At 42.0% G+C, this 13,126-nt stretch overlaps 1 protein-coding gene across 1 annotated transcript; it reads right to left on the bottom strand.

Moving 5' to 3' along the window:
* Positions 1–2,917: 2,917 nt before the first annotated feature.
* RBBP7 (RB binding protein 7, chromatin remodeling factor) lies at positions 2,918–12,901 on the bottom strand. The gene is made up of 12 exons (XM_080614051.1): positions 12,821–12,901; positions 12,433–12,577; positions 9,242–9,384; positions 8,950–9,123; positions 8,563–8,678; positions 7,804–7,964; positions 7,269–7,395; positions 7,098–7,175; positions 6,426–6,502; positions 5,927–5,984; positions 4,122–4,232; positions 2,918–3,319 (listed from the first exon to the last, which is right to left on the bottom strand). The coding sequence occupies exons 1-12, from the start codon at positions 12,834–12,836 to the stop codon at positions 3,251–3,253; spliced, it is 1,275 nt and encodes a 424-aa protein (XP_080470177.1). The 5' UTR covers positions 12,837–12,901; the 3' UTR covers positions 2,918–3,250.
* Between the last annotated feature and the right edge of the window lie 225 nt (positions 12,902–13,126).

The raw sequence follows: 13,126 nt of genomic DNA, 5'->3' as shown, positions 1-13,126 counted from the left end.
AACAAGGTAATTAAAAAACCAGAATGCCTTTAGGCTTTTGTGAGTGAACAAGCAGCAATCTGCCCAGGTTTTGCCAGACACAACTGTGCTTCGGCCATGCTCTGCCTTATACAAGAGACCCCTTTTCTGACAAGAATTAATTCAGAGAACTGACATACAAGTTACAGGGACATCACGTGGGCCTCGAACACCGAGCCACCAGCTTCCAGCTTCCCAAGGGGACATTGAGATGTTTCTGGAGCCAGTGGGACAGATGTTTCTGGCAAGTGGGACAGCTGCAACAGGAGCTGCTGGCACAGCAGCTGCAGGAGCTGTCTCGGGCCACTCAGCAGCAGACCCAAAGGCCCCTATATACCTCTGTTAAGTCAAAACAGAACCACACTTAGCAAATGCATTCATCTCCACTTCCCAGACACGGCACTGTAGTGTTTTTACACCCATGAACACTGGCTAGAACAAAGCATGGTTAACCAGGCAGCAGCTGAGCTGTCCTTTGGCAGCACTGATCTTTCATACTGTCCAGTACATCCTCTCAAGCTGCCACCTGCCTGCTGAACTCCAACAGCATCTCAGCCTTCCATGGGAACATTTGGATGCTTTTGCACCTACCTGCATCACGTTTAGAGGAACCATGCCGGGAAAAGGTGTGGAAGGAGACATGTCTATGCATGATGACTCAGGGCCTACAGTGCGGGGGGTGGGTCCCTGTAACAGCAGGCAGGAAAATAAAAACCAAGTAGCTGAAGGAGAGCAAAGAGCTGCAGTTAGTTGCTCACCCATTTTTCCCACTCCCATTTAGTTAGTGAGGCAAGGCAGTAAGAAGATGTAAGCAAACAACACCAATTGTAACAGACACACAAAGCCAAAATTACCGACTACAGGGAGGAACCACACTGTATGTGCGGGTGCAAAGCAGCTGCAGATCTCCTTGAACCCAGCCCTGAAGAGAACCAGCAGTGTGAGGAGTTGTGTAGAGGCCACAGCCGCTCTGGGCCTGGAACAGCCACCACTGTGCTCTCTGGGAAACACTTTTGTTTTTCCAGTAGTAGCCAAGCCACTGACCTTTTAATTTCCTACTTTTCCAAGAGCTGCATATGTCAGAATGCATGTCAAAAGGACCTGACCAAAACCCATCTCTGAGCTCACTATGTTTAACACATCATTTGCTGTCACTTACAAATTAAATTAGCATCCAGAGCAGCCCAAGTTCCCCTTAGAAGTCACTGTGGAGCCCTTCCTGTGAGGTGAAGAAAACTGCTGGCCGGCTCATACATTGCAAAACTTTGTCAACAGATGTTGACTATCTCAGCTGAATGACCCCTAGCTAAAACAGAAAGTTCCCCATACCTCTGCTCTATAGCTTCATCACCAAACCCTCACAGCACTGGCCTAGGGACCATCTGCTGTAGATAACCAAAGGACGGTGTGTGCTGGAAAGAGGTTGGTTCTTTTTGTGACAAACAGGCAAGCTCCTTTCTGAGGAACAAAATCCTGAACTGATTTTGTTCCTCAGAATGTTTATAGCCAAGTTCCAGCTCACAACCGCTACTAACTTCCACTGAATGTTCCAATACTGCAGTACCAGTACCCAGCACCTATACCCAGTTCTCTCCAGAAAACAAATTTGCACCCTTGTCATAATTACCCTTGGCCCCTGCCAGAAGCAGGCCAGTGCCCTGTCAGCTTTCAAGCAGCATTCACCATGACATGCTCCTTTCTTCTTCCTCTGCCCCAGTTCTGCTGCCAAGCAGGACTCAGGGTAAGGAGCATCCCCTCAGCTCAAGTCAGCTGTCATGCACTGTATCTTCCCTGCCCTGTGGTGTGCAAGAGCTGCCCAGCCCTTGCCACAACACAGGTGGGTTACCAGCTCCATTCTAGGCATAAACCCAAAACACAGCACCATGAAGCAGACTCCATCCCAGCCCAACCCAGTACAAGCAGCTTGAGCTCAGCAGCCTAGAGACTTGTTAAAATCCAAGTAAAACGGAAGTAAACATTTTCAACATCAAAAATCACATTTTCAGTGTCAGTCAAAGTCTTCCATTTCTTTCAGCTTGAGCAGAAAGATCAGGAAAGCCAACAATTAATTTAATCAAGGCCTGTCTTAAGTAACTAAAAGCTTTAATTTAAACTCAAGTTAGACACTGACTTAAGAGTTGTCTGTCTGACAGCTGCCAAGGTGATCCATAACTTGTCATAACCAGAATAAACATGAAGATATTTTACTTCTACATGATCCAAATTCTCCAGCTTTTCAGTCAGCCTCAGCTTTAGAAACAAACTATATGTTTGTCTTGCATTTGTTCAGATATTAATGTATTTTAGACACCTGCCCGATAGCCTCACATCATTTTAACCAAAACGAAGCTACAGGAGGGCTCTAAATGAACACAGGCAGGACCCAACCAAGTCCACTGAGAGGACATCACCATCTCAGCGCCTAAGACAAGAAAATGTTAAAGGACAGCATTTCCACCACCGCCAAAAAAACCCCAACAGAAACTCACCCAAAACCCAACTCACCACCGTTACTTGACTCTGCTCAAGAGTTGAGGCTTATACAGGTCCTCTCATAGGCCATCTCCATGTATTCCCCAAACCTCTTTCTATGCCCATTCTGTTGGTAAAGGATTCAAATTTCCAAGTTTTTCATATCAAGGCAACTCTCCATCTCCCCAGACCCTTAATTGTGGGCTAAGTTACAAAAAACTACAGATCTCTATATCCATGCAGAAATTCAATTGTATTCAGGTGAGACTGCATTCACCAAGTGTCAATGGGCATTAAACACACCAAACATTTCATTTAATAAATTTTATTTATGCAAAGCCAATCCAAAAGTGTTGTGTAAAAGTGAAAAGCTCTTTCTACATATTAATAAAAACTATTTCTTCATTGCACTTTGTGTGTGGGACAAGTGAGGATTTGACTGTTTTATTTACAAGAACCCACAAGTTTGTTTAAAAATATATAGACTAAGGTATTAAGTCATCCTTATTTTCCCTGAAAACTAATTGCTGTACAGTATACAATTGCTCGAAGTGCCCAAATAACCAAGGGTAGCCCATGACAACTTGACTATACAAAGTTTTTGTGCCCAAAGAAGAATATTCCCAATCAGATGCAATGCTTCTGCCCAGTGCTTGGGTTGGTTTTGGTTTGTTTTGGGTTTTTTTTCCTCCTCCCCCATGTATACAGTAGTCAAATTACATTACTATGTAGCAATCAGTATTTCCTTAAGGAAGAAAAATTATGTTCCTTGACCCTCCAGTTCGGCTGCTGCTATATCTGGTTCTTCATCATTGTAAATGTTTTCTGCCTAAAGACACAAGATATTATAAGTGGTAAACACAATGGGTTTTAAACAGTCTTCTACACTTTATACAGAAAAAAACTGGTAATAGCAAGGCAGCATAGACATCACTCCTGCCTTAAAGAGACCTTCTCCCTGCCGTTTCTTAGGGGCAGACAAATTAAAGATGTGTACACAGTGGACAGACTTCAGCAGCTGTCTTCCAGTACTGTTTTATTTCTGCAGCAGAAGCATTCACCATCTAACCATTAGCCTTACTACAGACGTTTTACTTGGACTTGTTTCAACCTCAGTCTGAACACACAAAACAAGTTAAAGAACAAGTGTAAAAACTGGAAGCCGGACCTGTGAGGTATGCTGAAGTCTGTTAATTTTTTTTGCTAACTTATACTATTCCCAAATGACTTTATTCCACATTTGTAAGATAACTGATCAAACTCCTGTAATGTAAAATAACATGAACTAACTGGAGAGGTAAATGGCATCTTGCTTCACAGTGAGCATGTGGGAAGCTGGGGTAAGAACAGGTCTTGGCTAGTATTGGATATAAGTTTGCAACTGCCACATTTATTTTAAACTAGTACCTAGGACTTGGGAGTCAAGAATTAGCAGCAGATGTATTTATTCAGGTTGGCTTAGTCTGTTTTCTTTTGAAACTCTTACTTTCCAATCAAACAGTGTAGGGAAGTACAGGGGACAGGCTACTTTCAGTCACTGAAGGCACAGGCTGCCCTAAGAAGAACAAGCCATTTCAGTTTCATTTATCCAACAAGCACTGGAGCAACTCTGGAGCTGCTGTGACACTCACCATTTGCCATATCTGCATTATGTTGTCTTCTGATACAGAACAGATCACCCAAGGCTCATTAGGATTCCAACTGAAGTCCGAAATTTTGGCAGTGTGTCCTCCATGAATAAACTAAAAAAAAACCAACAACAACAACAAAAAAACAACAACAAAAAAACAACAACAAAAAAACAACAACAAAAAAACAACAACAAAAAAACAACAACAAAAAACAACAACAAAAAACAACAACAAAAAACAACAACAAAAAACAACAACAAAAAACAACAACAAAAAACAACAACAAAAAACAACAACAAAAAACAACAACAAAAAACAACAACAAAAAACAACAACAAAAAACAACAACAAAAAACAACAACAAAAAACAACAACAAAAAACAACAACAAAAACAACAACAAAAACAACAACAAAAACAACAACAAAAACAACAACAAAAACAACAACAAAAACAACAACAAAAAACAACAACAAAAAACAACAACAAAAAACAACAACAAAAAACAACAACAAAAAACAACAACAAAAAACAACAACAAAAAACAACAACAAAAAACAACAACAAAAAACAACAACAAAAAACAACAACAAAAAACAACAACAAAAAACAACAACAAAAAACAACAACAAAAAAACAACAACAAAACACAACAACAAAACACCACAACAAAACACCAACAACACAACAACAACAACACAACAACAACAACACAACAGCAACACAACAGCAACACAACAGCAACACAACAGCAACACAACAGCAACACAACAGCAACACAACAACAACAACACAACAACAACAACACAACAACAACAACACAACAACAACAACACAACAACAACAACACAACAACAACAACACAACAACAACAACACAACAACAACAACACAACAACAACAACAAAACAACAACAACAAAACAACAACAACAAAACAACAACAACAAAACAACAACAACAAAACAACAACAACAAAACAACAACAACAAAACAACAACAAAACAACAACAAAACAACAACAAAACAACAACAAAACAACAACAACAAAAAAAAAAAAAACAACCAAAAAAAAAACAACCAACAAGACCACATGCTTCTTCAGAGAGAAATCTGTTAAACCCCAAGATTCAGAAGCTAAATGTCATGCTAATGACTAAACAAAGAACAAAAACCTGCTATTAGAGATTCACAACACAGACAAAGGTGTGTGATGCCGATATAATTGCTGAGAGTATGGTTGAGACAACAGTTGATATTATAGCAACAACTGACTAACATCCTCAGAACAGTGCCACTTCACATAAGGCTGGGCAATGAAATCCAGCCATATATCCATTACCTCATCTAATTACATGAGCACTTACACAGTTACAGAGGAAATGGGAAAATCCAACTGTAAGCATTTTTAATTATTTGTTTCCTAAGGAAGCAAACCAAACCATAAGTTTTCCTACTCTCAACATCAGTAAGGTTAGCTATGGGGGACCTAACTGGTCTATTTCAAGATAAACAATTGGAGGCCTTGGTTTTACAAGCATTTAGTTATAAAAGAGTACTAACAAGCACATGGCCAAACTGTAAATATGTTCAACAATGAGTTTGTGCAAATCATGTCCAGGACAGCTTCGAAAAAAAATCAAAATCCATTCCAAATGGATCAGAGGAAGACTACTGCAAGTTAGAGTAATGGACTGAAAACAAGGAAGGTGGAAAGATTTATGAACTGCTGCAGATTTAGTAGCAGTCATAACGCATCCTACTGCCACACAGCACGTCAGCAGACTGCAACCTGAAGAAAAACATACCAGCAGCTCAGGAGGCCCATCTTCTGCATCCTCTGCAGACTGTTCTTCACCAATTTTACTGTAAGAAAATAGTTTATACTTTTTATTAATAAATAAAATGGCATCCTACATCAGTTTAACTCAACAGTTCCTAGCCTATTTCTCCAGTATTTGCTTTTGCTATTGTTTTTTCTCACTGTCAAATAACTGTAAGCCTCAGGTATAAGTCATCAGCTGTTTGGCATTATCAAAACTGAAAGAGAATCTAACTTGTGAAGCACAGGGAGGCAGAAATCACTTTTCACCTAAGACAACAGAAAACAACTCATCAACAAGAAAATCTCACAGAGAAGTAACATTTTAAGTACTGCGCTGCTTCAACTGTATACCTGCAAGATCAGGTACAAGATAAGCAAGCAAGGCAGGCTAGAGAACAGCATAAATCAAGTCTACCAAATAAAGCACATCTGCAGTCTTTTTACCATCTGCTTATTACTGAAAGAAAGGAATTGCTCTTCACCTTAGATCCCATACATTAAGCCGACGATCAGTACCACTTGACGCAAGAATTGTTTCATTATGAGGAGACCAGTGAACCTGTTGAAAGAAAACAGGTTGACTGGAACAGTTACTGATTTCTAAAGCACATCCTGAATGTCTATCACCAGGTACCTGACCACTAAAAAACTATATTTTCAAAAACCATATTGAATAAATCATTTCCTTCCAGCACAAAAAAATTTTCTATAGTGCCAACAGAGTGCTTTAGTCTCGAAGATTTCTCAAGTTGAATAGCCAATCTTACTTCACTGTTACAGATATACTCTCTCATGAAATTTGATTGTCTACAATTCACTGTTACTTGCACCTATTAAATAGGCAGAGTTCACAATACTAAATTTAAACCAAGTCGTCTCTACAGAAAAATTTTAGAAAACCTTCTATCTGTACTGACAGTACCTGCAAATCCCCAGTATCTTTTCAGCAATCAGTTGTTGACTACCTGCTTCAGAGTCAAGTGAGAAAAGGCTGTAAGAAACTGTTGGTTGTGTTTGTATTTGTTGAACCAAAATTCACTAATATTTAACAGACTTATTTATTGTGTTTGGTCACCATATGAAAATCTACTCAATCTTGTTCATGTCAGTACTCTTGTACTTTTGTTTACAGCTTATGAGAAAAATTTACCCACCTGAAAAATTTCATCTTTATGAGACTCAAAAGAATGGAGTTTCAATTTTAAGTTTCGAAGATCCCACAGAGCCACTGTCTGGGAAAGGTAAAAAGAAATCGGTTTTACTATAATGACTATAGAGCTATCATCTAGAATACTGATGAATTTAAAGTATACACAAGTAAAAACCTTGTCAGCAGAACCAGTTGCTAGAATGAACTCGCTGTAAGGATTGAAGGACAGACAGTTGACCTCGGCTGTATGAGCATCTACAGAATGACTTGGCTTGGACGTGGTATTAGATCTTGTGTCCCAACTGTTGCAATGAAGGATTTGGTAAGGGCAAGGGGCAGGGAGGAGAGAGCAAGAGTGAACAAATATAAGTTTTCGCAGGAGGCTCTTTTTCACTACACATTAGTTTAAGAGACTATGTTATTTACTCAGCCTTAGTCTGAAGCTACAGTTTTCATTCCATAACCTGACAGTATTTTGTATGTTATACATGAGCAGTTGGTACGAGGAAGCTGACATACGTATTAATCACATTTTCTTTTCAAATGGTGCAAGCACATTAAATGACACGCAGATTTCAGTGATTCTGCAGCATTACTCCACTGAAGAGCTAAATGAGGTCATTCCAGAATTCAGATTTTTTCCCCCCAAATGCTCTGGATTGGCCTACTGACAGCAGGCATCATCCAGAAACTGCTTAACCCCAACTTACATCATGAGCTTCTGATCATCTGCCACAGATCCAAACAGAGATTCATGGAGCAAATGCCATGCCACATCCTCAACCACTGCAGAGTGCCCAGTAAAGATCGCTTTTGCATCAACAACTTTGCCTTCTTTTGGTCCAGCACTTATATCCCATAAACACACAGTCTGTAAATAAGAGACATATTCTATTGTTACATGGACTGTGACTGTATTATGCTTCAAAAAAACAAATAATCACATGCTCCATATTAACAGAGATGACACTCCTGAAACAGTTCCTTGTCTTTGAAAAGGAACACTTAATATGCCAAAAGTGAGAAGTGAGCCAAGTTCTTAATCACTTTGTGTGAATTCAAGGCACAAGGATTATTTATAACGTCACAAAAGCAATTCACACTTTTAAAGCCCACAAAGATATCTATGAGCTATTAGTTCAATTATCTTTGACAGTCTTACTAACTTATAATCTAAGACCTAAGCCAGTTTAAAGGGTTGCTATACAACAATTTCTTCCAGCAGACAACTATAAAAACATTCTGTTCTTACCTCATTAAGAACATTACAAAAATTGGTTGTTGATTACAGCCTGAAGTCAACTAACAGCCTTTATAAATATTATTACAATATGTGAGAACTTCCTACCATAACAATATACAGCTACACTAACCCAGTTTTTTTCCAATAATCTACTACAGCATAAATTAATAGGGGTTGGTTGTCGTGTTTGCTCGTTTTTAACCAGAATAAAAGATATGGGTTTTACATGATCATCTGATGCGCTGAGAAGATGTCCACTCAAATTTGAGTTCCAGGATAAGCCATAGCCTTCCTTCTGGTGCCCTCTTAATCTAAGGTCAGGATTACACTCTCCACTTGGGTCTGAAAGAGAGAAAATGCTTTCCATTTAGCTTCACCTTGCACATCAATCCCCAAGAGCATTCTTATCATCCAAGAATTTTGTTTCTGTTGCTGCTTGTATCAAGATTCTCTTACGACATTGAGCATAACCAGGCAGTTAAAGTCTCCAAAGATATGGTCCCTCTCATTAGGGTTACAGAGCCCATCATCTCTTCTCCTAATGACAGTTAAATACAAGTTTACCTCTCAATGACAAGAGGCATTTTGCCTAACTTCAAGAAGCGTGACCCACCTGATTTTGAAGGATGTTTAGTGTAGTCAAACACCAACACATCAGCAGACGGTGTTTTCGTAGCAATGATGCAGGGATTCTGTGGCATGTAACGAGCACGGTTCACTTCACCTTCATGGTTAATTTTAATCTCTGTTTCAATTTTGCCAGTCACAGATCCAAAGCCTCCAAACTCTACATTTGTCAGAAGAAGGTCAGTTTATCACACTAGCCATTTTAAACGGGTAAAACAGCATTTCATGCCCTCTTCCCCACTCCAAGAAACATCATCTGATAACTCATGCATGCCCACCTCCTTTCTCATTGTCATACTGCGCAGTATCAAACTGATCATCATTGGGAATCTGGACTCTTGCAACAACCAGGTGGTTCTGTTCATCAGATGTGTGAGTTCCCAAAACCAGCCAGTGTAGAGCATAATCCTTTCCTTCTGGCCTGTTTAGAGTAATAAATGCATGGAATAAAATTACATGCTCAGTTCCAGAATTTTTATGGCTAGCATTAATATCACTCAGGGTCAAAACTTCTTCAGAGAGCTAGGAAAGAGAGACTCAGGTAAGAGATCCTTTCTTTTGCTGCAAGAGACTTGTCCAATAAATTGAACTTGACCTTGACTTGAGCAAGCCAAAGATACAACCAGCAAGGCTAGAAGTGAGTCAGTAAACATTGCCACTATGGCTTGAAAGGCACAATTAACAATTTGTATATAGTTAAAGGTGACATTAATAACTACTTCTTTAATTCCCAAGGCAGTCACACAGTACTGATTAAGAAAACAATCAATACTACTTCCTGTAAAACAAATACTGAGGACAAATGGCAACCTATTTTAGTTACTTCTCCTAGAAGTTTTTACCAGTTGTTATTTTATTTCAGAGGCTCATTTTTAAACTGTACAAATCCTAGCTAATTAGAAATTTCTCTTCTGGTGGTTGACTGCAACATTTAGTAATACATGAAAGGCTGGATGGACAGTGCCATTTATCTCTGAAAGGAAAAAGTGTGAACAGTCAAAACTAAGCAGCTTCTGCATTCTTGAAAGCAGCAAACTCATTACATGTCTGAATCCAAACAAACAGGAATCACTTAGGCAATCATATACCACCGTAGGTATTACTACACCACTTCCAACGCATCATCATACATGTTGAGGGGGAAAGAAAAATATGAAATTAAACAAAACACAAAATGCACACACACTTGCATCAGGAACAGATGTCCCACCATGTTAGGTGCCATACAAAGAGACAGTCCTTGCCTTTAATGGCATATATATTTTGACACTGGAGATATTATTGGAAATACCAGGTTTTAAACTGAATATTAAGTCAATCTGCAAAATATGAGGCAAGCAGAAGTGTTCCTCATAAGGCCTCCACACCCTCCAATCCCCAGTTCATTTTCTCCATGCCGCAGCTAGTTAGCTCACATCTAAGGGGAAATCCTGCCTGACCAATTTGGTGGCCTTCTATGATGGGGCTACGGAACTGATGGACAGGGGCAGAGCAGTTGATGTCATCTACCTGGATTGTGCAAAGCGTTTGACACTGTCCCACACGACATCCTTGTCTCTAAATTGGAGACTGGTAACGAGTGGTGTCCCTCAGGGATCGGTGTTGGGACCGGTCTTGTTCAACATCTTTGTCAGTGACATGGACAGTGGGATTGAGTGCGCCCTCAGCAAGTTTGCCGATGACACCAAGCTGTGTGGTTCGGTTGATATGCCGGAGGGAAGGAATGCCATCCAGAGGGACCTTGACACGCTTGTGAGGTGGGCTGATGCCAACCTGATGAAGTTTAACCATGCCAAGTGCAAGGTCCTACAACTGGGTCGGAGCAATCCCAGGCACAGCTACAGGTTGGGCAGAGAAGAGATTCAGAGCAGCCCTGCAGAGAAGGACTTGGGGGTGTTGGTCGACAGGAAAATGAACATGAGCCAGCAGTGTGCATTCACAGCCCAGAAAGCCAACCGTATCCTGGGCTGCATCAAAAGGAGCGTGACCAGCAGGTCAAAGGAGGTGATCCTGCCCCTCTACTCTGCTCTTGTGAGACCTCACTTGGAGTATGGTGTGCAGTTCTGGTGTCCTCAACATAAAAAGGACATGGAACTGTTGGAACAAGTCCAGAGGAGGGCCACGAGGATGATCAGGGGACTGGAGCACCTCCCGTATGGAGACAGGCTGAGAAAGTTGGGGCTGTTCAGCCTGGAGAAGAGAAGGCTGCGTGGAGACCTCATAGCAGCCTTCCAGTATCTGAAGGGGGCCTACAAGGATGCTGGGGAGGGACTATTCATCAGGGACTGCAGTGACAGGACAAGGGGTAACGGGTTCAAACTGAAACAGGGTAAGTTTAGATTGGATATAAGGAGCAAGTTCTTTACTGAGAGGGTGGTGAGGCACTGGAATGGGTTGCCCAGGGAGGTTGTGAATGCTCCATCCTTGGTGGTGTTCAAGGCCAGGTTGGATGAGGCCTTGGGTGGCATGGTTTAGTGTGAGGTATCCCTGCCCATGGCAGGGGGGTTGGAACTAGATGATCTTAAGGTTCTTTCCAACCCTAACTATTCTATGATCCTATGATCTCTCAACATCTTCCCCAAACATTCTGGTATACTAAATGAAGAGATCATCTAACCACCAAGTACAACCTCGCACTTGTAAGGTGGAATTTTTAAAGATGAAAGAAACCCTCCTCCGATTACTGCACAAACTTTACGCACAAGGTACTTTAAAACCTAGCTGTATCCAGTTTACAACAACATGTCCGCTACCTCAATGGAGCGCTGAGTGGTTACTGCAATAATCAAAATAGCTGTCAAATGAACAGAATCTATCCCCACCTTCACTATTCTTTAAGAAATTAACCAGTGAGACCATAATTTTTAAGGTGAGGTGGAAGAATGGGAAAATTAAAATACGTGAAGTCATCAGCAAGCCAGGGACAGAACCAGGATGTGAAGCACCAGTCTTAGAACAGTATCCTCTTAATTAAGTCCAGACTTAAACAAAAAAAGACATATACTACAGCTTTTACAAACCAGTAATCTATAGTGCACATGAGAAAAAGCAAACTTCAAAAAAAAGCTGATTTAATATGTAAATTTCTCTGATCGGCAGTAACTACAGGAAAGTGTTACGTCTCATACCAATAAATTGAGAAAGACTTCTCTCCCCACACCTCACATCTTCTGCTATGCTAAGCTTTGGTAAAGTATCAGCTTGTAACTTTTTCCCTCATAGCTTCTGCATACCCAAACAAAATAAAGTGTTACAAGCTCACAAGGAGGAGTCTAACACAAATTATTCTCATCTTGTGCGATCCTTATCCTTAAATTACCTAGCAGATATGGTTAACAGAGACAGAAACAGCAGCGGAACAGGCAATTGCACAGAGCCTCAGCTTCTCCTGCTTTGCAAACTGAGCAAATCAGCAGCTAAGCCCTGTGCCTTCCTGGTGCCTTCCAGGCCTCTCTCCCCTTTCTCTCACCTGGTCACATCAGGCAACCACTGCACGGTGAGGCTGGGCCACTCCAGCGCATGTGTCATCACCAGATCGTACAAGAAGGGGGTGTTTTTCTTCCAGATCTTGTATTCCTCGCTAATAACGCGCTCCTCCACCGTGTCCTCCAGCGCTGCGGGTGGGAAAGAGAAATGAACCAGTCGCTCGGCGCCTTCCGCCGCTGAACCGCGGAGCGGAGAGGGGGAGAAGAGCCCGCCGACACGGGCCGCGGCTACACTAGGGCGGGGACGGGGTAGAAGACTGGGTCCCGAAGGGGAGGCCGCCGGGAGCAACGGCCCACTCTCACTACCACCCCGTCGGAAGCTCCTTGGAGAGGAAGCCCGGAGCTTCTCCACGGGGAGCGGGAGTCTCCTACCTTCCTTGCTCGCCATTTTGCGTGTGACGCAGCGCGGGAAGCGGCAGGTAACGGCGCTGAAGGGGGAATAAGAGGCGGAGGAAGACGGATCCCGCCGGCGAGAGCCCCGCCACGCGCGGGACACCCGACTTTCAACCCGCGCCTCACGCCGCCGCGCATGCGCCGCGGACACTCGCCGCAGCACCACCGCCCACCGCGACAGCCAATGGAGCGGGTGGAGGACAGCGAGCGTGCGCGCGAGGGGCGGGGCTGTCCTGACGGGTGGGAGTGAGTAGGAGCTCTCCGCCTGGAGGCACCGGTGGAGGG

The sequence above is a fragment of the Psittacula echo genome (genome assembly GCF_963264785.1).
Source record: "Psittacula echo genome assembly, chromosome: 3".
Classification (NCBI taxonomy): Eukaryota; Metazoa; Chordata; class Aves; order Psittaciformes; family Psittacidae; genus Psittacula; species Psittacula echo.
The sequence above is the reverse complement of the archived record's forward strand: the minus strand, read 5'-3'. Positions and strand labels throughout refer to the sequence as shown.

Bases quoted from the DNA above. Each gene is read 5' to 3' on its own strand.
- RBBP7 (XM_080614051.1), bottom strand. The intron at 5,985-6,425 runs GTGAAGAGCAAT...ATTTTCTTACAG, and splicing joins CTTAATGTATGGGATCTAAG to TAAAATTGGTGAAGAACAGT. The intron at 4,233-5,926 runs GTATGTTTTTCT...GTTTTTTTTTAG, and splicing joins ATGGGCCTCCTGAGCTGCTG to TTTATTCATGGAGGACACAC.